Source organism: Amborella trichopoda, chromosome 5 (genome assembly GCF_054954075.1).
Source record: "Amborella trichopoda isolate Santa Cruz 75 chromosome 5, AtrichopodaSantaCruz75HAP2 v2.0, whole genome shotgun sequence".
In the NCBI taxonomy this organism is placed as follows: domain Eukaryota; kingdom Viridiplantae; phylum Streptophyta; class Magnoliopsida; order Amborellales; family Amborellaceae; genus Amborella; species Amborella trichopoda.
The window spans coordinates 45,317,898-45,344,365 of NC_142340.1; the positions used below are offsets into that span (position 1 = coordinate 45,317,898).

At 35.7% G+C, this 26,468-nt stretch overlaps 3 protein-coding genes across 3 annotated transcripts; 1 reads left to right on the top strand and 2 right to left on the bottom strand.

Moving 5' to 3' along the window:
* The first annotated feature begins 244 nt into the window (after positions 1 to 244).
* Positions 245 to 2,368, top strand: LOC18431969 (pentatricopeptide repeat-containing protein At2g02750). The gene has a single exon (XM_006842080.4). It carries the CDS (start codon positions 387 to 389, stop codon positions 2,271 to 2,273), a length of 1,887 nt encoding a protein of 628 aa, XP_006842143.4. The 5' UTR covers positions 245 to 386; the 3' UTR covers positions 2,274 to 2,368.
* Positions 2,369 to 2,868: 500 nt separating this feature from the next.
* LOC18431968 (Cystathionine beta-synthase (CBS) protein) lies at positions 2,869 to 9,355 on the bottom strand. The gene is made up of 6 exons (XM_020665781.2): positions 9,172 to 9,355; positions 7,669 to 7,842; positions 6,060 to 6,502; positions 4,904 to 5,170; positions 3,834 to 4,006; positions 2,869 to 3,434 (listed from the first exon to the last, which is right to left on the bottom strand). Exons 1-6 carry the CDS (start codon positions 9,179 to 9,181, stop codon positions 3,140 to 3,142), a joined length of 1,362 nt encoding a protein of 453 aa, XP_020521440.1. The 5' UTR covers positions 9,182 to 9,355; the 3' UTR covers positions 2,869 to 3,139.
* Positions 9,356 to 20,161: 10,806 nt separating this feature from the next.
* On the bottom strand, positions 20,162 to 25,876 carry LOC18431967 (WRKY transcription factor 72A). Its single transcript, XM_006842078.3, has 5 exons — positions 25,678 to 25,876; positions 25,311 to 25,394; positions 23,284 to 23,850; positions 22,015 to 22,128; positions 20,162 to 21,363 (listed from the first exon to the last, which is right to left on the bottom strand). The coding sequence occupies exons 1-5, from the start codon at positions 25,774 to 25,776 to the stop codon at positions 20,425 to 20,427; spliced, it is 1,803 nt and encodes a 600-aa protein (XP_006842141.1). The 5' UTR covers positions 25,777 to 25,876; the 3' UTR covers positions 20,162 to 20,424.
* Between the last annotated feature and the right edge of the window lie 592 nt (positions 25,877 to 26,468).

Genomic DNA, 26,468 nt, shown 5'->3' on the forward strand with positions numbered 1-26,468 from the left:
TTCGGAATCACTGATCTCGGTCAAGAATCGCGGAAGACCGTTTCGATTTCTGGCTTGAATTGGTGATATGCTAAACATATTTGATATATTATATGTCTATTCTATAGCAAAAAAAAAATTTGAATGTGTAATGAGATATTATATTTATTTATTTTTATATATTTTTTAAAAATTATATTTTTCTCTTTTTCTAAATTTTTTTTTTACAACAGTATATTCAAAATAACAAACTCTCATTTTTCTTGTTCTTTTGAGATCCAAACTCTCTCTCTCTCTCTCTTTTCACCACCAGTCAAAATGAATGATTCAGTGGCCTAAATCAAATAAGCCTCTCTCTCTCTCTCTCTCTCTCTCTCTCTCTCTAGCCAAACACTGCATATGTCCACATGACCAAGCCTCTCTTTCTCTCTCTTCCTCTCACCCCCACTCACAACACCTTAAGGAACCTGGTTTCCAATGGCTCCTACACAGAGGCCCTCTCTCTCTACAACCACACCAAGGACTCTCTCCCCCCTTGTACTCTCACCCACATATTCCCATTTCTCCTCAAAGCCTGCAGCCAGCTCTCCTCTCTCTCTCTAGGCCAAACCCTGCATGCCCACATTGCCAAAATTGGCTTTCTCTCTCATCCCCACACTCATACTGCACTCACTGATATGTACATGAGATTAAACAACACAGATGATGCAGTCCATTTGCTTGATGAAATTGAAGAAAGAAATCTTCCCTCTTTCAATGCTGCAATTTCCGGGTTTTCTCGCAATGGCCTGTTAGAACATTCGATTGCCATTTTTCGACAAGCTTTAATCGAAGGGATCAGACCCAATTCAGTTAGTGTAGCTGGTCTTTTACCTGCTTGTTCTAAGCTTCATGGAAAGCTTATTCATGGCTTCTCTCTAAAATCTGGCTTGAATTATGACATTTTTGTATCTACTGCTACTCTAACAATGTATGCTACAAACAGTGATTTGGGCTCGGCGGAAAAAGTGTTTGGATTGATTCTAGAGAGAGAAAGGAATGTCGTTTGTTACAATGCAATGATAGCCACGTACCTGCAAAATGGGGATTTTGATAGAGTGATCAAATTGTTTCGAGAGATGCGAGAGAAACCCAATTCAGTGACATTCATGACTGTTCTATCGGCCTGTGCAGGAGCGTTGGCTCTGCAATATGGGAGAGAAATTCATTCTCTCTCTCTAAAATTTGAAGGTGGTAACAGTGTCCTAACTGGGACAGCACTCATAGACATGTATTCTAAATGTGGGTTCATAAACCAGGCTCAAGCAGTGTTCAATACAATGAGTGAGAGAAACACAGTCACATGGAATTCACTGATATCAGGGCTAATACTCAATGGCCATCATGAAGAAGCAATGGACACTTTCTCTCTCATGAAAACACAAGGAATAAGGCTGGACTCGTCGACTTGGCTCGTTCTCATCGGCGGGTTCTCTCGACAAAAGCTAGGCCAAGAGGCCCTGGACCTCTTTAGAGAGATGCTAGCGAAAGGAGTGAAACCATGCTTAAAATCAATCACAAGCCTCTTACAAGCATGTTCTTCTCTCTCAAACCTTAGCCATGGCAGAGAGATCCATGGCTATACAGTGAGGTCTGGTTTAGACTCAGATCACTTCCTCTTAACTGCCCTTGTTGATATGTACTCCAAATGCGGGTCCATGGACCGGGCGCAACGGGCCTTCAATGAGGCCCAATGGGCCCACGATCCAGCCCCTTACAATGCTATGATTGGTGGTTATGGCAAGAATGGACAATTAGATATGGCCCTAAACATCTATAATCAGATGATAGAGGATGATATAAAACCAAATTCAGCTACAATAACCAGTGTTCTTTCAGTGTTTAACCATGCGGGTGTGGTGGATCAAGGGTGGAGATTCTTCGAGGAGGTGAGGAGAGAGTACCATGAGGATCTGACCATCGATCACTATGCTTGCATGGCTGATCTTCTTGGACGAGCAGGCAGGCTCGTGGAGGCTCGAGAGCTCATAAGAGGCATGCCTATGAAGCCTTTGAACTCCATGTTTGCTTCTCTTCTTGGGGCATGCAGTCTTCATTGTAATGTTGAAATAGGAGAAGAAATGGCTGATATTTTGTTCGAATTGGAGCCTGAGAACCCCGCGCCGGTTGTTGTTTTGTCAAATATATATGCGAATTTGGGGAGGTGGGGGAGTGCAGAGAATGCGAGGGAGATGATGAGAGAGAGAGGACTTAAGAAAGTCCCTGGTCGCAGTTGGATAGGTTTGAATTGTTAATATTTTTTTTTTTTTGGGTAAGTAAAATTGTTAATACTTCATCACAGTTTTTTTGTAGCTTGGTTGGATAAAAGTTTTCCTTTATTTATTTCTCCGATAAAGTTTTTTGCTTTTATTTTTCTCTAGCATTTTAATTATCATCGTCAAAACCTTTTTTTCTCTCTAATTTGTAGCATTTTAATAATCATCATCGTCGAAGCTTTTTTCCAACTACTTAAATTCAACTACATGAATTTTGATACACCATTTTGTTCTATTTATGGCCATACCTTCAATGAAATCATAAACTTCCATATCTTTTCTCACTACTTCCAACTGACTTTTTGAACCTACCCTGTATCTTTTTTTAGCTTTTCACTTTGACAAACTTGTACCTCCTAACAGGAAGATACATGACCAGCCTACTCTCTCTCATCTTATCACCTATTGAGGCTACGCCTAATTTTCTCAAACGTATACTCATAGCATTTTAATCTATGAGGCAATTGGGCAGTGTTTTGAACACTTTTTGAAAGTGGAAGAATTAGGTTGATTTTCCTCTCTTGAAGTGATAACAAGATAACCCAACTCCATAAAATAGAGACATTACCGGAAAGAGAACAAAATGCCATGGTTTATCATAATTTCATCAGGAATTCACAGCAAAACTTAATAGAACAGAGTTTATACATATAACAAACAACATATCGCATTGGGGTAAGAATTCCTTCCAAATTGTGGAAGCATTCCTTAGCCACCCAAAACTCAATAAAAAAGGAATAGTGCATACATATAGAAGTTGAAATTGAATTATCTTCTACTCAAAACTCTGCATCTTAGTAATCTAGCCACCAGTTCTTTCCTGTAGACATTTATTTGATCTTGTTTCACTGGTTCAACATTTCCTTAACTGCAAAGCCGAAGTAGTCATCAAAGTGGTTCGGAGGCTCGAAGATAAAGCATGAGATCACATCTCTGAGAGTGACCACCCCAACTACGTCATAGTAATCATTGACAACATAGACCCTATCAAAAGACATGGCTGCCAAGGTTTCTATCACTTGCCCAAGACTTGTGTTGGCCTTACATGTAACCGGGGGTATCATCACTGTCTTATGAGATCCATCGAGGGTCGTTGCAATGGAAACTATGGTGTTCATGAAGTCCATCACTGTCAATTGCCTGCAAAATTCCACAAAAACAACATGTCGCTAAAATTCCTTCTTTTTCTTTGAATTGTTATTGCATTCCAGTCAAAGTCATACCCTTTTTTGGGGTAGGCAATGTGGGTGGGGGCTCCTAACCTCAGATTGTACCAAGTTTTAGCTGAGCTATTTTTAAAAAAACTAGTTTTCATATTGAGACATGGGCTCACAAAAGCAAAGAATCCAGGATAAAAATATGTTGCCATATAACAAGTTTTCATCTTGAGAAGGTGCTCGCTTCCATGCTAAAGCATAGAAGCCGCCTGTTCCATGAATTGTGGAAGAGAGGACTCCGGTAGCCCCTTCTTCCACATGTCAAACCCGCTCTTAGTGATAAGCATGTTGGCTAGTTGCACCTAAGATTGGGTTGCCATACCTGAAATCGTAGAATAGCCCATGATTCAACAGCAAGAATCTCACATCTCTTATGCTTATGTTCCCAATGATCTTTTTGCTAGAACCTTCTATAACAGGGACGCCACCAATGCGATTCTCCTTCATATGCTTGAAAGCTGCTAGAACAAGCTCATCCTTCTTGATGCAGATCACCTATAAAATTTAGTGTGCAACTCAGTGCTAAAAATTTGCAAAATAGAAATCCTTTCTACAGGGAAAGATAGAGCTTGTAGAACCATGCTATTATAGGGGTGGCAACATGTCAGGTCTGCCGGCAGACCTGACTGGACCCGAAGTTATTGGACCTGGACCCGGACCTAGACCCGAGCGGACTTGACTGGACCCAGACTTGGATCTGGCCGGACAGGATTGGACCTGAACCAAAAAATATATAATAATAATATATATATTTATATATATAAATATTATGCTAATTATTTAAACATTATAACTAAAAATATATAGTTATATCCATTTAAAAATTAATTAAATATTTTAAAAATATTATATATTAAATATTATTTTCATAATAACACTATTCGGCTTAGGTCCAGGTGGACCCAGACCCGAATAGTGCTCAGGTCCAATATTTGGACCCGGACCTGACCCGCTAGATCCAAGTTTTGGAACCGGACCCAGGTCGGGTTCGGGTCCATTGCTACCCCTACATGCTAAAATAGCTAAAAGATCATTATATCTTGACAGCAAACTATAGCTTGACAGCAAACTATGTAAACCTTCCTAGTAACATATATTCTAGTTAGCCTAGTTCAAGTTAGCTACTTCAAATTTTATAGAACAGTTATTTAGACAGGGTTCAATTTTCTAAACTGAGTGAAATGGATCAGAAGATCCATTGTGAATTTGAATATTTAGTGAAGGCAAACTTGGTCTAAAATCAAACTGCCAGTGAAGCATTATATTTTTTGGATAATCACTATGTACGAATGTTTGAAGATCAGATGAGATTTATAAAATGCATGAGCTATTATTTATCTCAATATATGAGCACCAAGAACATATATTTTAATGAGGGATACTATCTAGCACCTCATTTTCAGACATAAAAGGAAGTCCCATATCTGAAATAGGCTTGACTGCAATGCAATCGAACCAATCTCTTCCTTTACATCCCCGTAGACCATGTATCACTGCTGATTGAGTTATAAAGTTCTTAATGAAAGGATTTCCTGTCTCAATTACGGGAACATTTCTCAATCTGTACTTTGAAAGCAATAATAACACTGTCAACATGGAACTATCCATAGCAACAGGAAGGAAGGGAGCCCATCTGAATGACTTGATAATGGATTTCACCTGAAATAGTAAGAGGAGTAAATGAATAGCCAAGCAAAAACTCAATAGCGAACTGAATAAGATGATCGATAACATTGTAAAAAGTTGCAAAATCTCATATGAACCTCTCGAAAAGCCATTTCGTGGGAAAGAAATAAAGGAACTTTACATGATTACTAGTAATTATATGAGAAGATGCTCACAGCCTCATACGTACAATTAAAAAAGCATTTATTAATTTAACAAACGTCTTCTTGAATTTACTCTGACAAGCAGTTAACCTTGCTTTTAGAGGAGACGGAGCATAAGCATATAACTTAAAAAGGTTGTCATGTTCAGTTTAAAAGGTTGTACAGCCCTGATCATTCATTGATCCATTTTAGAGTTGAAACTCCTCGCCTATGGTCGACAAAAGCAATTGTAGAGCTCTAAGTATTTCACACTTCGCACACATGTAGTCAATAAGAGGCCCTTTAGTAATTTTGGACACAATTTTATTCATCTGTTATATGTTTGAGTAGTTTGTCCCTTTCTACTCATGCATGTGCACGTGTAACCCATATGATGATCATGGTAACAATATGCTCACAGGGGTCATCACCACCATAAGTAGTAGTTTGGAGTAAAGGAGGGAACGGAGGTTACGCCAGCCATGTCACTAACTCAGTCATACACGGCCGACTCTCCCACCATCACCATTGCACCCATTGATTGGACCTTGATGACATAGTCACCATGACCATATCAAATATCACATACTTTCCCTATATAATATGCAAATCCATAAGACACATATTTTAAACATTAACATGCAGAAAGCAATGGCCAAACATAATCCATAAGATGCAGAATATGAGCCCAAATGAAACAACATATGGATAACAGAATTCTAAATTTTGAATTCATTCACCGTGGTCGATTTGAATGGTTCTTCTTGCAATATGACTTTATAAAAGTCATCACCCATGTGATCAGCAGCTGTTGCAGCGTCCTTCCCCATACCCTTCTCTGCCGCCATGCCGCCGGCCATGGCTGCACCGACAGCGGCAACAGTGAGCCCTGCCACCGCAGCAGGGCCCGTTGCCCCCAATGCCAAAGCCCCGAGTGCCCCAACTGCTCCTACTCCCATTCCGGCCACTGTTGCTGATGAAGCGGATAAAGCAATAGCGGCGAGCTCTGCATTTTCCAATACCCACAAAACTATTGAGGAGTAGTCGATGATACCGAGGTATCGCTCTCTCCAATCGATGGTTGTTGAGGCGTCAGGGTTTGTTACAGGAGCTGACATTATATTGTGTTCGGAGAGGATCCGAACCGTGTCGGCAATTGATGTGTGGGCTGGGATTTCAATGACTGGAGAAGATTGAAGAAGTACATTTAGCCAGGAAACCAAGAGATTTTATTTTTCTCTAATAAACAATGTGTTGCTTGTATAGCATGGGCGTTGACAAAAAAAAAAATCATGTATACTTTTTTATTTTGGTTAATTCATCATTGGATTTGAACTTAGGACATAGTGTTGCAGCGTTAACATCTTAATCAATCAATCCAAAGCCCAAATCATGAAAATCATCAGTTTCATTCAAGGCTATTTCAAAAGAATTACTGTATTGTGATCCACCTTATCACTAGAAAATGATTTCGAAATGAAAATTGAAGCAGCACACGGAATCCTCTCCCTACAAATACGGAATACTCTTCCTAGAATTCCTTTTGATTTCGTATATAATTCCATGCAAATCTTGAAGATATTTTTCTATCCACTAGATGGGTTAACTTCTAATAAAACATACTCACGCATTTGAAGTACTTTGACTTGGATTTTGAGAGTACCAATGAAGCTAGTGTTTATTTGTAGTGAACAAAATACAAATATATAAATTCATTAGTAACAATGTATTCTTTCATCATTTTCCCCTCATCATAAGACACCATATTTCACATCAAATTTATATTAAAAAAAATTAAGTGAAATTCTAAAGTTAACTCTACCATGGTGATAAGACAAGGGAAAGTAGACTTAGGCAGGCTTGCCATATGCAACGCCAAGCTAGAATAGTACTAGTTAGGGGCGATTTGGTACAAGAGGAAGGCTCGAAGAGGGCAAGGGGAAGGCCCTAAGGGCACGAATAGAAGTACGAAGAAGAGATAAAGTGACTTATGGTCTAACGAGGGAATGGCCCCAGATAGAATGGAATGACGGAATAGGATTTGTATAACCCACCCCAAATACTTGATATAAGACTCGGATGATGATAACATCGAAGTGAAGTTCCAAATAGTTGATATTAAACTCAAATGATGATGATGAAGAAGTGAAGTTGTATCGCTCTTGGAATTAGCTTTGGTTTGCGATTATTTTCATTGAAGAATACCAGCAACCAAAGAAAGGAAGATGATATACCCAATACATTTTCGCATTCAGTATCTCAATATCATGTAATTAAATAGTGAACATCTATTCAGTATTAAAAAAAAAAACGCTCAATAAAATATTCAAGAAACAAGCATAAACTTGCCTTTTCCACCAGGGACTAAAGGAAAAGATGAAACAGGAATATTCGCAAAAGCACTTGTCAATGATTCTTGTAATTCATGAGGTAATTTTTTCCTTGACTGGATGGTCTCAAAGTAAGCATCAAAATTGGGAGAGCTTGAAGTCTCTTGAGCCTGATCTTGATCGGCCATATCTACTGTACAAGACAAAAACCCAACAATCTTTTAGTAATGTAACAATGGTTAAAGAAGGCAAAAAAATAAGAAAAATGATAGAAAAATCAATGTCAAACTCTCATGGGCTGGATCTAGATCTGCCATATCTACTGTACAAAACAAAACCAGGTGCAGTATGTATAAGGCTGAGGCCCTAAACAATCAAAATAAGGCGCACCCTTAAATAGTGTCGAAATATATTCAATATCAATGGAGTAAAAATTCATTTTCATCTCTAGTTATAAAATTTAAAGATTAAAAAATAGTGTAGATCGAGCAGATCTATGAACACTTGAAAATCTTGAAAATTGACGGTCTAGATAATTACAAGATGCACTATTTTCGAGACTTTAAATCTATTTTTTCTTATGTCCATTCAACTTAAGGTCGAGATGATCAAATTAAAGGTTTTCTAGCATTGAAACAACCTCTTTCAGTGAACATTTGAGATGCGCCTTAATTTGATGGTTTAGGGCCTCACCCTTATATAAACTTTTTCCGAAGTATTTTAGTAGAATAATAGTGATAAAATGCCAGTAGGCATAAAACTAAGAAAAACTAATAATGCCATTGTCATAGTAATAGACAAAATTATTGTCACTTCTATTAGCAATGTAACATTTCATATGAACTCTCTTGAGCTGGATCTTGATCAGTATCTACTGCATAAAATAAAACTCAAAACAGAAGTGTTTAAATAATAATGGTGTAAGATAGGGGCGATAATCAGGTTGCGTCGAACCAGAGGTCCACCTAACCCAACCCGGCAGGTCGGGTCCAGTTCCACTTGACATGGACAGGTTGGGTCCTGGTCTACCCTGGACCCTGGCTGGTCCGGGTCCAGATCCGGGTTAGGTGCCATTTACACCCCTAAATCCAATGCCATCATCATCATTCAGCATTTGAACTAGTAAGAATACATCACAATAATGGACACAATAATGATAGCTTCTATTATCCATGGAACATTTCATATGAAACTGGACTCATTTGATAGAAGAACACTGCCCAATTTGAATCTCTGAAACATAATTGAAGCTTTTCAGTTTTAAAAAATAGCAATAATTCATTAAAAAACACAAGAAAATATTCTCTATTAAAACAATGGAAAATCAACATTCACTTGGTCTATAGAAGAAGAAATGCATAGAGTTTTTTATTTGATTCCATTTATTTGCTTCATTGAATACTGTTATTAATTAGAAGAGAATCACATATCAATCAATTAAAAGTAACACTGCAACAATAAAAATTCATTCAGCAAAAACTATTTGTGAAATTGAGTTTTCTTAACAAATTTGGGTACATACTAAAATTCATCACTGCGCTTTTCCCAGATGATGCAAATCAAAATCTCAAATCTCTCACTTCAATGATACAGATCAAAACCCCTCTCTCTATTTTCTCTCTCTAAAATACACAGTTTGTCTCTCTCTCTCTAAACTGGAACACCTGCAGGGCCTCTGTACCTTTGAATGGGTCCACGTGTGCATATCAGATCATACGTGTATGCATCTATATCATACTTGTAAACCATGTAATGTGCCACGTGTCATCTGGTCTGTACAGGAGGGAAATAATTTTTTAATAAGATTTATACTCCTGCGGGAGTACACTGTTTATATACTATCTTGGTAAAACGCATGACTTTAGGACCCAATTTTCGTGATGCCAATTGAACTCTTTTACGTACTAAAAAGAGATAATGTCTCAAGATTGAATAGAAACCGTTCGATTATGAAAGGCCGAGATCTTATCTCAAAAACTTAAATTTCAAATTTTTTTTTTTGTAGCTTCAAATCAAAATCCAATAAAATGAGAAAATATGATAAAATTAGGGTAAAGAAAATAAAAAAACCATAGTGAATTGAAAGAAATATTAAAACAAGGGTGCAGTTGGAATACGGATGCATCCGTAGGTGTAGGGGTAAGGTGCACCTTCAAATTTTATCATGGTATATAATTTTGATGTAAAATGATCTTAAGATTACCTCAAAATTTATTTTTATATTTAATTATAAAATTTTAAATTTCAAGTAGATCTATAAACATATGAAAATCTTGAAAATGGATGGTGTAGATAATATGTTGTAAAATACACTATTTTTTAAACTTAAAATGTTTTTATTTTTCATAGTCATACATCTTGATGTCGAGATGATCAATCAAAGGGTTTTTCAACATTAAAACTACCGCATCGGTAGTTCTACATTATAAGGTAGCATCTTCATATAAACTTTTTCCTTAAAACAAAGACAAAAATAAATAAGATGGTAAAAAAAAAGCTAAAAGAAGGTATTCGAAATTTGAATGGATTATTAGCCATGGGTAGAAGACTTTTAATCCTAGTCATTTGAAATGAAAGATTGAAATCTAGGGTCTACAGACAAAAATATTTAAAAAATGAGAACAAATCAGCTTGTGTGATGAACATGCTGGTAAAAAGAAAACAAACTTGAAAATAGAATACCAAGACAATAGAGGGGGGAAGAAATATGAAGAAATAGAATACGATGAAATTTATAAAGGAAAATTTATTAGAATACCCATTAGAGATACGCTATTTAACATTTTATATATTTGCCGTTGTTCCAACTCATCAGCATTTGTATTCTTATGATTATTTTGAAATTAAATCAATTTATATATGTAGAATAGTAAATAGTTAAACTCTCATAATTATTTTGATTTTTTTTTTTTTTGGATGACTCAGTGGGCAGAGTGCCCCTACCTTTGGTAGAAATTGAGCTTAGGATGTAGCGAAAACTATATACTCCACATCCAATTGTCTGAGTAGTAGATGTATTTATCATTTAAAATTTACATATTCAAAGCAAAAAGCTCAAAAATAAATCCAAACATGATCAAGAAGGTCAAAACACATATCAAGATTCAAATGATTACAACAAACAAGCTAACATTTTGGATCAAAATTCGAGAGGCTTGGAAAAACCTCAACTATGACAAAAAATTGAGGTTTTTCTTTAAACTTATAATGATGGGCTTTTTTTTATATAAAGCTGAGTCCAAATTTATCAGAACACATTCACATGCAGTGTTCAGAAATTCGCCTCGGCCCTTGGCCGATCCAAGTGACTCGGCTAAATCCAAGACTTTATCGAATCTAGCACAAGTCAGAAAAAGGCAAAAACAAGAGAGTAGATTTTTTAAAAATAATTAAAAATAAGAAATAGCATAAAAGAGGTAGTAGAAAGCATTAGAATTCTAAAAATATATATAAAAAAAAAGCTAAAAAAAATGGCTATTGAAAATTTAGATATTGAATATTTCTGAATTTGTTTTTCTAAAAAAGGAAAAAAACCTATGAATATCATCTTAAAAGCTATCAAAATCATCCAAAAAATGATTGTAAGTAATATTTTTGGTGTTTTCCAAAATTTTTACAGTTTCTTATTTTCTTATATATATTTTTTCCTCCTTAATAAGGGTGGGGCAAGTTGGCTTGGAACTAACTCCTACTCGGCCTCGCACATAGGGTGAGCCTGAGTAACTCGCATAAGTCAAGTCACATAATGTTGTCTGCATGTATGCAAATTTTAAAAAGAAAAAGTTATATAAGTGCGAGAATCTAAACAATCAAATTAGGGTACACCTCAAAAATTTCACTAGAAGAGGTTGTTTTGATGCCCAAATATCTTCAAATTGAACATCTCGACTTCAAGATGCATGCACATGTGAAAAAAATGGATTTCAAGTTTTGAAAGTAGTGCATCTTGTAATGCATTTTTGGACCTTCAATTTTCAAGATTTTCAACTTTTCATAGATCTTCTCGAACTACACATTTTTTTAAGCTTTAAATTTTTTAATTAGTGATGAAAATATATTTTAAGGCTATCACAAAGATTTTTAGTATTGAAACCACATTTCTCGTGTGCTTTACTTTGATTGTTTAGACCGTGGGTTCTATACAAACCATACCCGTTATAAAAAGTAATAAACATCATATTTAATTTGAGCAAAAAAAATACGATTAATCACATTTAAATGTGGTCAAAATAGGGGACTTTGTCCTAACCCATAGTCGAAAGTCCCCCGAGGGACTTTTGTCAAATAATACAAACTGTACTAAATGGGAAATCACAAACAATAGTCAATGCGTCATTTATTCTGACAATTACGACAAATCTCTTGGTAGCTGGACAGAAAGGCCGCACTCTCTCTTAACTACCATGTAAGTGTTCTCATTGTTTTGAAATTTAAAGTCCAAAAGAGAAAACCTGGATTTTCAAATAGAGGACCATATTGCAGAGTGATTCACAAAGAGATTAAGCTATTCAGATAGGGGTGTGGTTTGTATAAGGCCGAGGCCCTAAACATTTAAAGTAAGGCGCACCTTCAAATAGTATCGAAAGATGTTGTTACAATACTGGAAATCTTTGCAATGGCCTGAAAATTTATTTGCATCTCTTATTATTAAATTTAAAGCTTAAAAAATAGTGTAGATTGAGTAGATCCATAAACACTTAAAAATCTTGAAAATTGATAGTTCGAAAATACATTATAAGATGCACTATTTCCAATACTCGAAATCTATTTTTTCTCATATCCATGCATCTTGAAGTCGAGATGATCAATTTGAGGATTTTTTGGCATCAAAACAAACTCCTCTAGTGGAATTTTTGAAGTGTGCCTTAATTTGATTGTTAATGGCTCCGCCCTCATATAAACTTATTCCTTATACAAAAGAAAAGTCTACAAAGGGTGATTTTGATTTGTTCTGAAATTTTTATTCTTTCTTTAGACATTTACATTTAATGTCTGTTTTGTTGGAGATTGGTTGGGTGAATTGGGGGCAGAAAATGGTACATTTTCAAAAATAGGATCCCGAACTGTTTTTTGTTTTTGGGCACGCAATACCGCTATCTTAAGATGATATTTGCCACCCTTCAATAGAGTATTTGATGTGCATAAAAAGGAAAATTCATCCTTGGGATATAGAAAAATAATGAGATCTTTTACAATGTTCCTAAGCTCTATGCACTTGAGTTTGGAACCCAAACATGAGACACCGGAGTCTTTATAGTTTAGAGAGAGAAAGAGACAAAATCAAGTAGAGAGAGAGACTTTAGCCCACTGGTTTTCTTGCTGGAATTGTAGAGAATGATCTATTGAGAGAGATGCAAAGTTTGTAAAAAAGGGTATCTTAGTATGAAAAAAGGACCCCTTAACATAGAGTCACAAGGTGGCTGCATATTTACTGTAGTGGTGGTTACATGCACCACCAACAACAATAAGTTACATGCAACCCCTTAACTCACTTGATGGCTGCTGCTACAGCCTCCTTTTGGATCTCCTATGAGCCGGGCTCACAAAAGGATAACGAGCAACGAGACCGACCCACACATGTGCGAGGGACGTCTCATGCGCTAATGCGAAGTGCAAAGTGCGTCATCAAGTGCCCTTGCGCTCATGCCTTCGCACACGCATACGCATACGCACATGCGTGTGCACATTACACGTTTCGCATGCCCCGCACATACGTCTTTTCTCTTCTTTTTACTTAGAGTATATTGCATGAGAATGCGTACTCTTAAATACACCTTAACAAACTCTCTCCTCTTCAATGTGGGACTCAAGCCCACATATTCCTCTCTCTACAAAGGCATTTTAGGAAAGTACAATAAAATCAAAGTGTTGTTTTGAAATACACTTAAGCATTTTTCAAACAAAAAATACAAATAATTTTATCAATTATTTCAAAATAACAAAACAAAACATAAGAAACATATTATTAACATACCATGAAAATATCTTTCGATTTGAACTTTCACTTAGAGTGTACACTACAAAATCCATCAAGTACTAGGGTTGTATATAGCTTTGAATCAGGTTGCTTATCAAACAGATCGATAGTATAACTCATAAACAATATTCAACTCAGATGTCTTTTTAACTGCCAACACGTTTTGGGCCTTGTGCTTATATCCCGATTTCATAAGTGCTCTAGAAACAAGTCCATCTCATAGGAAGCGGCATCACTTCCACACTTATATAGGTGTGTCTATCAAGAGTGCCCTTGTATATAAAACACTTTGACTTATATAGTCTATAGATAACATTAAGAGCATAGCTCATCTTACTAGCATACAGGTTATCACTAGACTTATCCACCGTATAGATTTTTTATGAATGAGTGTTTTTTATATTTGTCGTCTAGCAACCAAACTAACCATACGTATAGTTTGTTTTTACCACATTGAACCTAGAATTTTTAGGTTACAAAAGACTAAGTTGGGTTCTCACCGTAGATGATTACTCGATGGACTCTAGCCCTATTTGTATTAACATCTTACTAATGTCATCCCTTGCAAGGTCTTTAGTCAAAGGATCGGCCAAATTTTGCTTTGCTCTTACATATTCTATACTAATCACTCATTCCCATTTAACATTTTAATAGAGTTATGCCTTCTTGTAATATGTGTAGATTTTTCATTGTATAGATCATTACAAGCTCTCACAATAGTAGCGTGATTATCACTATATATTGTTATTGCAAGTATTGATTTTGGCCATATGAGAATGTCATATAACAAATTCTTTAGCCATTCGGCATCTTTGCTTGTAGAGTCTAAAGCAATAATTTTATACTTCATAGTAGAGCGTTAAATACATGTTTGTTTATTTGACTTCCATGATATTGTACCACCCGCTAATGTAAATATTCATCCGAATGTTGATAGTGATTCTTGGATTTCATTATTCCAATAAGTATCACTATATCCTTTTAACACTCCGGGATAACCCACGTATTGTCATAATTGATAGTTCATTTCAAATATCTTAATACTCAAGATAAAGCATCCCAACGCTCTTTCCTTAGGCAATTTGTATATCTATTAAGTTTGCCAACTGCATATGTAATGTTAGGCTTCGTGCTAATTACCGCATACATCATACTATCAATTACCCTAGTATATTCAAGTTGAGATATACATCTCTCAGTATTATTATTTTATTTAATATGATGATCTATAGGGGTAGAGACTGGCTTACTATCAGTATGCTCAAATTTATTAAGCATTTTCTCAATGTAATGAGATTGAGTCAAGATTTTTTTTTTTTTTTCTCACTATTTTGATACCAAGTATCACATCAGTCTCTCCTAAGCTCTTCATATCAAATTTAGATGTCAGGAATCTTTTAGTTTCCTTCACAATTTCTAGACTAGAGCCAAAGATAAGCATGTCAACTGCATATAAATAAATTAGAATACATAAAGAATTCATTTTCTTACTATATACATATTTATCAGTCTCATTTCTCTTAAAACCATTTGATATCAACACATTGTCAAATTTCTTATGACAGTTGTTAAGTGCTTGTTTCAGTCCATAAAGAGATTTAACCAGTTTAAAAAAAATTTATTCTCATGACCTTGCATTACAACCCTTCGGGTTGTTCCAAATATATTTCATCTAAGTCACCATTTAAGAAAACAGTTTTTACATCCATTTGATGTATGACTAGATGATTGAAAGAGGTTATTTCTAAGAGCAATCTAATGGTAGCAATTCTTATCACAGGTGCATATGTGTCAAAATAATAAATGCATTCTTTTTGTTTAAAACATTTAGCAACTAGTATTGCTTTATATTTATTAATAGAACCATTAGAATGCATTTTGTAAAAAAAAAAATCCTTTACAACAAATGGGTTTAGAACTTGGTGGAAGATCTACTAATTTTCAAGTTTTATTAGCTATTATAGAATCCATTTCATTATTTATAGCTTCTCTCTAAAAAATTGCATCTTGAGATGTCAAAGCTTCATATAGAGATGTAGGATCTTCCTCCACATTTGAGACTATAGGTAAATAATTCAAATTTTTATTTTGATTAATCTCAACAAGATAAATATAAAAATCAAATCCAAAGTTATAAGATGGATCTCCTCTAATTCTCTTTTTTCTTCTTGGTTCTATTATTTCATCATCATTATTTTGTACATTTCATGATTATTTTCATTTTGCATGCTACTTAATTCATTAACTTCACTTTTGCAGGTGAGATTTTCAAAAAATTCAGCATCTCTAGATTCCAAAATTGTGTTAGAATTTAGATCCAAAAATCTCTAAGCTTCACTATTATGAGTAATATTCCACGAAAACAAATTTAGAGGTTCTAGGATCCAATTTATTTCTTTTAGGATATGGAAGTCTAACATATGCAAGACAACCCCAAACTTTGAAAAAATTCAAAGAAGGTTTTCTATCAAACCAAAGCTCAAAAGGGGGTTTTATCACACTTTTTATATGGAATTCTATTCAAAATAAAGCATACAGATAATAAAGCTTTACCCTACAAATTTAACGGTAAAAAAGAAGAATTGCATTTCTTTCCGTTGGTCCATTTTGTTGAGGGGTGTGCGGAGTAGTTACTTGATGAATAATGCCATTATATTCATAAAATTCATTAAAGCCATTTGATAAATATTCTTCTCCTCTATCACTTCTAATAAATTTGATTTTCTTATTAAGTTGATTTTCAACTTCTACTTTGAAATTTTTTAATTTTCAAAAGCCTCATCTTTATATCTAAGCAAATAAACATAAAAAATCCTAGAAAAATCATCAATAAAAGTAATAAATTATCTTTTACTACTTCTAGTTAGAACATCACATACATCACTATGTATAAGTCCTAGCAATTCACTTTGTCTTTCAATTGAAGGAAATGATTTTCTAGTTATTTTAGTTTGTACACATACTTCACATTTTTCTTTAGTTAATTCATCACAATTAGAAATCAATCATAATTTAACCAATGTAACAATATACACATAGAGCTCTTGATTTCATTAACATGATCAAACTTTAATCATCCCCATCATATGAGTATCATTTGCCATCAAATACGCCATTTTTGTAGGCATTAGACTTTTGGTCCTAATAATTTTCATTATGGACCTTAGAAAAGAAATGCTTCTTGTTATAAAGAGCACTTGCTATTTGCTCTACAAGGTTTGCCTTAGAGTGAAAATTAATTGGTTCATCTTTCTTTTCACACTGTCTATTATCTTCCTCAATTCGAAGAGATAATTGAAGTTGAACCAAATCAAGATCAACTTTCTTGTGTTTCATCTTCGTTTGATACTCTTTCTAAGATGGGGGTAACTTATGAATTATATATCCTACTAGGAAATATTCATCCAAAGAAATACCGCAGTCTAATTGAATTGGCCTAATTAAAGTCTAGAAAAATAGAGATAATAAATCTTTTGTTACTGGACTATTGCATTGCAATATCTTGAAATTCGGCCCGTTGAAGCATTCGAGTCGAGTAAAATCATAATTCATGACCTTCAAAGAAATCATGACAATCTTTTTTCTTTCACCTGTAAAATATCGTCTTGAATTGTTGGAGATTGGTTGGGTGAATTGGAGGCAGAAAATGGTATAATTTCAAAAATAGGATCTCGAACTCTTCTAATTTTTGGGCACACAAGAGCGCTATCTCAAGACGATATTTTTCCATCTTCGATAGAGTATTTGATGTGCATAAGAAGGGCAATTCGTCCTAGGGATATAGGAAAATAGAAAGATCTTTTACAATGTTTTTAAGCTCTATGCACTCGAGCTTGGAAACCACATATGAGACACCAGAGTCTTTATAGTTTAGAGAGAGAAAGAGACAAAATTGAGTAGAGAGAGAATTTAGCCCACTTATTTGCATGCTGGAATTGCAGAGAATGATCTATTTAGAAATATGCAAAGGTTGTAAAAAATAGTCCCTTTGTATGGACCCATTAATATAGAGTCACAAGGTGACTGCATATTTATTGTAGTTGTGGTTACATGCACCACCAATAGCCATTAACTCACTTGATGACTGCTTTTACAGCCTTTTTTTGCCTCAATTTCATTAACGGCTATAAGACTGTCGGGTGACCCACATGCATTAACAGCTAGATGGACATTGGATCCCCTTATGAGCCGAGTTTACAAAAGGATAATGAGCCACGAGTCCGACCCACACAGGTGCTTGAGTGAGCAGCGCCCCATGTAAAGTGCAAAGTGCCACACACATGCATATGCACCTGTGCTACGTACACTCCGTGTGCTCCACACTTGTAGTTGTTGGTGGTGCATTTAACTACCACTACAATAAATATGCAACCCCTTAACTCACTTGATGGTTGCTGCATCCTTTTGCCTCCATTTCATCAATGGCTATAAGACTGTTGGGTGACCCACATGCATCAACGACTTTTGCCTCCATTTCATCAACGGCTATAAGATTGTTGGGTGACCCACATGCATCAACGACTAGATGATCGTTGGATCCCCCTATGAGCTAGGCTCACAAAAGGATAACGAGCCATGAGCCCGACCCTCAAATGTGCTCGGGCGAGGGGCACCTCATGCGAAGTGCTCTTTGCAAAGTGCTCCATCAAGCGCCCACATATACACACGCACACGCATGCGTGCTCCACACATGTGTCTTCTCTCTCTTTTGTTCTTAGAATATATTACATGGGAATGTGTGCTCTTAAACACACCTCAATAAACTCTCTCCTCTTCAATGTGGGACTCAAACCCACATCTTCCTCTCTCTACAAAGGCATTTTAGGAAGTACAATAAAACTTAAGTGTTGTTTTAAAATACACTTAAGCATTTTTCAAACAAAAAATACTAATATGTTTTAAAACCAGAATCGTCTAGGTGGATTGGCCCTTCATTGCACCATCTTGATGGGCCAAATCAGGCAATCCAGATCAATGATCCGACAAATTAAAAAATAAAAAACCAACAAAACAAAAAACTAAAAAAATGAAAGTTAAGAACAGAAAATATTGCATAGAGCCATCTAAATAAAAATAAAATAGATTTAAATCTGATTAAAAACTAGGCTCAAAAGGGAAAAGACCCCAAAATTCATACATTTCAATTATTTGAGTCAGACTCTCAATACAAAAGTCCTTCGTATGGATATGAGCGCTTCCAATCCAGATGGGTTATTCCCTGATCTGGATGAACATTTTTTGAAACATTGCATCTAAAGAATGCTAATTTCAAGCAAACATTGAGATGTGGTTTGCCATAACTGGAAGATCAGGGAAAGAGTTTATTGTCCTACTCTTTGTAAGTTTGTAATGTACTGATTTTTTTTCTTTTTAAAAAGAACTCGGGTATTTATAGATCCCTATTATAAGTGGACGAAGAGCAAAGGATTCCAATTCTATATTGTAGCGCCTGGTATTCGGACATTGGCTCAAGGCCAAAAATAATTTAGGATTAGAATTTAGAGTGATTTATATAGAGACCCTAAAAATTTTCCTAAAATATGAAATGCTTTATTTAAAGGTGAAAATTACGAAGAAAGTTGATCAACTCACCTTTTTTTTTTCGAAAATTGCCACCGGTCTGAGGACATCCTCGGTCTAAATTTTAATTTTATTTTTTTAGTTTTTTTTGTTAGTAGGGCACTGTCCTAAAGCTTTGGGCACTGCCATACTAACCAAAAAACTAAAAAGGTAAAATCAAATATAATTTGGACCAAGTATTCCATCGTCAGACTGAGGGGCAAGTTTGGAAAAAAAAAGGCTGGTTCACCGATCTTCTTTGTAATTTCCATCTATAAATGGAGCATTATGTATTTTAGAAGAAAAAATTGGGAAACTTTCGTATAGAATCATAATTCTTCATATTATTTCATGGTAGACTCTCTTTCTTTTTTTCTTTCAAGCGGTATAAAGAAACCCCTACCAAGGATTTCACTGTACCCCCTCATCTCTTATCTCTTTTTTTTTTTATAGACTTTTGACTATAAAAATTAGTCCCAACAAATCTTTTTATATCATTTCAAACCAAAAACTTTTTTAACCCTCTTTTCCCCTTTCCACCCATTAAAATTTTTTTTGAGTTGAAATGGTATAAAAAGATTTATTGGGGTTAATTTTTATGATAAAAAATCAATAAAAAAACGGAAGGGGAGTCTACCATGAAATAATGAGGAATTAGGGTTCTATCCTAAATTTTTCCAAAAAAATTTAGGGTCCGAACGTAAATCACTCTATAATTTTTATGAAGTTCAGACTAGGTTGAGAAATAAATCTCCTATTTTGAGTAAGTCATGAGTTCTTGGTGTTTCTATTTTTATCCACTAGAAGGTTTCTTAGTGTTTCACAAATAATTTGGTTCCTATGTGAATTAGACATCAAGTTTGGCTACTTTAGAGTTGTTAGTATTACAAAAGAAGTGCATATAGCTTTTGACTACTGCTATTTTATGCTTTGTGTTGATTTCAAGGAGAATGTGTTTGTAGGCTTCTCTCCACAGTTTTTGTTTATCAGGCTTATTCTTTTTTATTTTCCTAACAATTCTTGCTCCATAAAATGGCTGCTCCCATAATATGCAATTCAACTTAATTACATTTCTGCAAAAAAAAAATGAAACATACCTCTAAATACTTAAATTAAGAACATAAAGGTCATCTCACATTCCTAAAGACTCTCCCTCTCTCTCATATACACTTTACATAACCACCACCACCACAACTACACATGAACTAAACAAACATTGCCCTTAATAAACAGTCTCAATCAACTTATATGATCTCTATTGACCACTGGTGAAGCTGAAGCACTCTTCGAAGAACCGAAAGGCATCGATTGCGAGAGAAAAGTGAGCCCACCCGCTTGTGAGCCCGAGCCGGAGCCTGAGCCCGAGGGCTGGCTCATAAAGCTCGAGCCGCATGCACCAACGGTTCCGGACCCATGGTACGGTATGGCTTGTATCGGTCCCTCTACCCCCGCCTTCTGCGAAAACGATAGTATGTCGCCGCCACCTTGAGGAGGCCCATGTCCACCACTCACTATTGATGTGATAGCGGCTGCCAAGGCGGACCTAAAGTTTGGATCGGACGTAATCGCCTTGGTCGCAGCCGCTATCGAGTCAGTGAGAGGCAAGGAGGATGACGTCGAGGGGACCGAACTGGGTTTTTGTAAAAGTGAAGGGTAGAAGTGGTCTTGTGGCGTCCTCACGAAGGTTGATGGCACCATATGGTGGCCCTTGTTATAGAATTGGGATTGTGAGGCACTATTGAAGTAAGAGCTATTTGGCCATGGATTTGGGGTCATTATGTTGCTTTGCTCTGATGAGAAGTTTAGGGTAGAGAAAGAATTTGTGGGGTACCTTTGATTTTGGTGCAAGTTAGAGGGAGGAGAGAAAAAGTGCCTAGAGGGAGGTTGAGTTAGGTCTAGAGTGATAGTGGGGTAAGAAGGGGTGGAAGAGATAGTTGGGGTTGGGAAGAAGAAGGGTTTGTTAGGGTTAGCTCTTGAGCTAGGGTCAGTGAGGTTGAAAGCTAGGCTTTGGAGGGCAGCTGAGGAGGAGGGGCGCGTGGCCAAGGGGCCGGAGTTGAGCATGGAGGCGGCGGCAGAGGTGGTGGAGGCCATGGCGGTGGCAGAGATGGGGAGAGGGTGGTTGTGTGTTCCTTCGTAGGTGGTGATGAGGATGGACATGTCTTCCGCGTACCTTTGGACCTGAAAATTATGAGAGAGGTAGAAGATTAGTGATAGGTTCATGGTTTCATGTGCTTCTTCAGGTTTTCGATCAACTTGAGGTTTTTTATATCTTTGGACTGCATTTTAATTTTTCTTTTTTGAGATTTTTTTATAATAGGGTTGTGCCCTAATGTTTGGGGCAGTGCCCAGTCAGTCCAGTGTTGTATCGCCTTCTATGGTGCTCTCCAAAGCTGTCCAAGATTGGCATCCTCGGACTACATTAGCTCATTTCTTTGCTGAGAAATAAGGAGGTCCGAGGATGCAAACCTCATGCTGCCGGACTGTGTATTGCGCCTCGCACTAGGGCACTATGCTACTAGCGAAAAAGATAAAAATAAAAGTAAAAATTAAAAAGCGGTCCGAGTACCAAAGAGCAAGTTTTTTAAAAATAAAAACATGGCTTGAGTGATTTTCTGCATAATTTTCGTATCCGTACGTAAATTGCCCAATTGTGGGGAGTGGAGGGTGTGGGGAGTGGAGGGAGGGAGGGAGAGGAAGAATTATCACGTGTTAGAGAGAGAGGTGCTGAGATGCATGGGCATTGTAAATTTTGTAAAAAACACTTTTGTAAACTTAAAATTAAACTAACATATATGAAAATGGATTAAAGTGAAAATTAAAAAAATTTACCTGTTTTCTTACTGGGCAAGCTGGTGCAACTGTGCATCGATAATAAGCTCGAGGACATGGATTGCCCTTGGCAATCTTCTGTCCATATTTTCTCCATTGACATCCATCATTCATCTGCAAATAAAGAACAGACAAAAAAACAAATAAGTTGTATAAAATAACTCAAATAATCAAATTACCATCCAAATATTTTCTAATACAATTAATAGTGATAAACAAAATATAAAAAATGAAAAAGTTGGTGGCTTGAACATTATATCAAATATGAGATTCATAATAAGGATCGTATATAATGAGACAGTTAATTTTCATGGAAAGAGGTTGCAAGCAGTAAAATTGGATGGCTGGGTGTGTCATTTTTCCAGACTAAGTGATGTTAATTTCTTCAAATTTTAAATGCAACAAACATACACCTCAATGGTCAGATTTCACATCTTCATCCTCCACTGTAACATTTTTATACCAAAAGTAAATAATCTTATTGTATATTTTCCTTCCTAAGATACATACACACGTGAATGCTTACATACAAGAATACAGCCACAAATGCATAAACATGTGTGAATGTGGGATTGTATACAATGAGATCATTTACCTTTGGTACAAAGATGTCACAATAACGTATAGCCATATGATATGAAATCTAGTAGCTTGGATGTGCACAAAGTTCGAGAAAACTTCTATTAAACTTTGAGCTTGGTTAATTGAATAAATGCAACCACCCAATATCGCATTTAATGGTCGAGATTAATTGTGACCATCTTATATCAAAGATAAATGGTGTCATTGTATACTTTTCCTTCGGGAAAATGAATCAATATTTACATAATTACCATACGTACACATAAAAACAAGGGATTTTATACTCGTTGTGTACAATAAAACTAGTCACAATTACGCGTAACTGTCAGATATGAAATTGGGTGATTGCGATGTAACTGCTACACACAAAGTCCAAAAAAATTACGCACACAACCCAACCACCTAATTTTATATTTGATGGCTATAGCTGGATGTGACCTATTTATTACAAAATAAATAATCACGTAGCATGCATTCCCTAAAAATAAAATAAAAAACCCACATGCACATGCATATATGCACTCATGCACATAAAAGAAATGCAAGCAAGCATGCCCATGCACATGCACATAAAAGAAATGCATGCATGCATCCATGCATGCCCACGCCACATGCCACATGCGCCCATGCTCATACATATACAAAGTAACAATGACAGAAGGAAGCAAAATTTGAAATTTAACTAACCGTTGGGGCATCACATCTTGCTCTAACCGAAACCCTAGCTTTCTTCACATGGGCTTGTTGAGAAATCTCATCTTCAGGTCCCCTTGAAGTCTTGAGAAGCGTATTTGGATGCCAAGCTTCAGTGTTGATTTCCTCTTCCTTGGACTCTTCTGAGATATTTTCAGGGCTTTCCCTCTCCGGAATTTCAACTTTTGCTGAAATTTCTATCGGATTTCGGTGCGGTTGATTGAATCGACAGTCTAAGCCTAGACTAAGGCCTTCATCTACTTGTCGATCCTCTTCTTCTTCTTTTCCTTTCTCAAAATTGCTTGTTTTTTCTTCCTTTTTGTGAATTGTGGATGAATTTGTAGTTCCTAGAGAGAGAGAAACCAACTCGGGTTCTTCGGTTTTGTGGTTTGAAACCTCGGATTCAGGCTTTATCATGATTTGTTCTTGGTGAACTATGTCGAAGAAGTGCATTTGCAGTGACTGATAATCCTTAGCGATTTGTGCTAAGATCGTCTTTAATCGCTCATTTTCTTCTCTCACTTCTCCCATCTCGGCTTTCGCAGATATGATCTGGTCCTCCTATAGATCAACAAGGAGAGGAAAGAGATAATGAACTACATTTCTGGAGTTCTTGAATGGAAAAAGAAAAATAAAAATGAAGTATTGATACGGTTCTTTAAACTCATTTGAGTTTCATTGAATTAGTTGAATATTGATCATGCTCGTGAGTCCAAGGCTCTCTCTCTCTCTCTCTCGTTCATTGAATTCGTCTAATATTGATCATGCTCGTGAATCCATGGTCTCTCTCTCTATCTCTCTCTCTCTCAAGTTTCATTTGAGTTCATGGAATATTGATATGCTCGTGAATCTTGGCCCCTCTCTCTCTCTATAAAGCTGGTGAGTAGTTGTGGTTCTTAGGTAGAGAATGGTTCTCTTTAGGCTTTTGGCCATATATATATATATATATATATAGAGAGAGAGAGAGAGAGAGTACTTTATGCAAAGGATTTTGATTTTGAAAATTGTGAATAATTTTCTAAATCAAAATTTTCAAGTAATTTTCAAAATCGAAATTTTCAAGCAATTTCCTAAAATTATCAATCTTGATTCCTAATTATAGAAGAATCAGACGAAACTTTATTACTTTTTGGTAGGTGGGGATAATCTTTGTTAATCATTAGTTTACTAATATTTATCTTGAATAACCTATGTTCTCAAAGATCTACTATTAAAAACCTAAATTTTATATGCATGCAACAGATAGAAATGCAAAATATAGAAATTATGTTAAAAACTATTTGTATCCTTGATATTAGGTAGATTGACTTTGGCACTTTGTCCTTAAAGAAAATTTATATTAAAAAAAAAAATCTAAATTTTCATTTGATAAAACCCATTTCATTACTTATTGACTAATGATCCTATGAGACCCTCCCACACCCATGTGTGTAGGACTTCAAAGGATCACCATTAAATTTGGCACAGATTTTTAGAAAAGTTATCACATCGGTGTGATACTTGAATTTTTTAGGGATCTGTGCCAAAGTTAATGGTGATCTTTTGGGGTCCTACACACATAGGTGTGGGAGAGTCTCATAGGATCATTACTCTTTCTTATTATATTTGAGTATTGATCGGAAGAAGATGGCCTAGAGGAACAGTTTTCCATTGATGAGAACGAGAGAGTATTATAATCCAACGTTCAATATCAGATGAACTAGAACATAATTTCACAGAAAACAAATACCCAAGATCTAAAATAAGGATAATAGGTTTTAGATGCAGAAAATCTTTGTTCATGGTTTATGAAAAATAGAGAAATATAGTATATGGGGGAACAAAAAAAAAATTGTGGGTAGCTTGAAAACATACAAATTTATTCATTTGATTAATATCTTGATATGAAAATCTAAAACTTAAACGTGTATAACTCTTCTTCTTTTTTTCAGTAAAAAGCATGTTTTTTTCATTAGTAAAAATATCAGTATATCTGGCTATTTTTATATCACATCTATGTGAGGATATCTAAGAAATATTACCTGGTTGCTTGAATCTGTCTGATTTGGTGACGTTGGCTTCGAATCGCTTCGCCCGATACCCATTTTTTCACTCTTAGATGAGACCTACTCATAATCGAAAGAAGAAATTTCAAAATTTAGAGATAAAAAATAAATAAAAAGGAGAAGATGCACTGAGTTGGAAACATATTAACTGAATTCATAAATGGGAGGAAGGTTGAGCCATTGAAGCATTGTAGTTTTAAATTTTTCTCTCTCTCTTCACAGCAATATTAATAAAATTTCCTTCTCTTTTTTGTTTTCTCTCTTTCTATTTGAGTAAATCAGACAGTACTAAGGAATTCACAAGAAAAGTTTCTTCTAAAAGATAGAAGAAGAATTATCTCACCTTGAAATCTGTAAGATCTCCATCGCCATGAAGCCCCACACCTTTCTCATCCTCAACATCCTCTGTTCCTCTATGAAAGGACCTCTTCAACACATCCATGACCAGGTCCTCTCTCTCTCTCAAAGGTGGAAAAATGAAAGAGAGACTTCAAAAAAAAACCAAAGCTTTTTCTTGCTTTTCAACTTCCAACTCTTCTCCTATCTCCCATATATCCTCCTCTTATAGACCCAGCTCCCATTGCTGACTCTCCCAAAACCAAAATTCAAAGCCTTAGAAAACTATGATAAGACCAATGGCAATAATAATACAACGTCAACCATGAGTTTCTTACTCAACAAAAATAAAAAATAAATGAAGAGAGAGAGAAGACAAAGAAGAGAGAGAGAGAAGAATATAAGAATTCAAAGTCTTATATGACACAGCTGCCCTTGCATATGAGAGAGAGAGAGAGGAGAGAGAGAGAGAAATAGAGAGAGAGAATATAGAATTCAAAGTCTTATATGACACAGTTACCATCGTCTCCATATGCAACCCATGAGCTATTCAAGCCGCACTCTGCGGCCCCCACCACCCCATTGAAATTTTCTTTTAATTGAAATTTTCTTTTAACCATAAATTAAATGGAATAAAAAAGTTCAAAAAAAGAAGTGGAAATTTTTTTTTTTTTTAAACAATCAAAATTAGTAACCCTAAACCCATGGTAATGGATGAATATTATTATTGTGGTATAAGTTTACAAAAATGACCCTAGCTAGTAATTTAGTAGTGCCCTTTGTTTTTGGTTTAGTAGT

Coding starts and splice junctions, on each gene's coding strand:
- LOC18431967 (XM_006842078.3), bottom strand. CDS start 25,776: ATGGATGTGTTGAAGAGGTCCTTTCATAGAGGAACAGAGGATGTTGAG. Junction 23,851..25,310: donor AGACAGATTCAAGCAACCAG/GTAATATTTCTT, acceptor GTTGATCTATAG/GAGGACCAGATCATATCTGC. Junction 21,364..22,014: donor CTTGCCCAGTAAGAAAACAG/GTAAATTTTTTT, acceptor CATAATTTTCAG/GTCCAAAGGTACGCGGAAGA.
- LOC18431968 (XM_020665781.2), bottom strand. Junction 6,503..7,668: donor TTTAGTCCCTGGTGGAAAAG/GCAAGTTTATGC, acceptor AATCTTCTCCAG/TCATTGAAATCCCAGCCCAC. Junction 3,435..3,833: donor GGGCTATTCTACGATTTCAG/GTATGGCAACCC, acceptor GGAATTTTGCAG/GCAATTGACAGTGATGGACT.
- LOC18431969 (XM_006842080.4), top strand. CDS start 387: ATGACCAAGCCTCTCTTTCTCTCTCTTCCTCTCACCCCCACTCACAAC.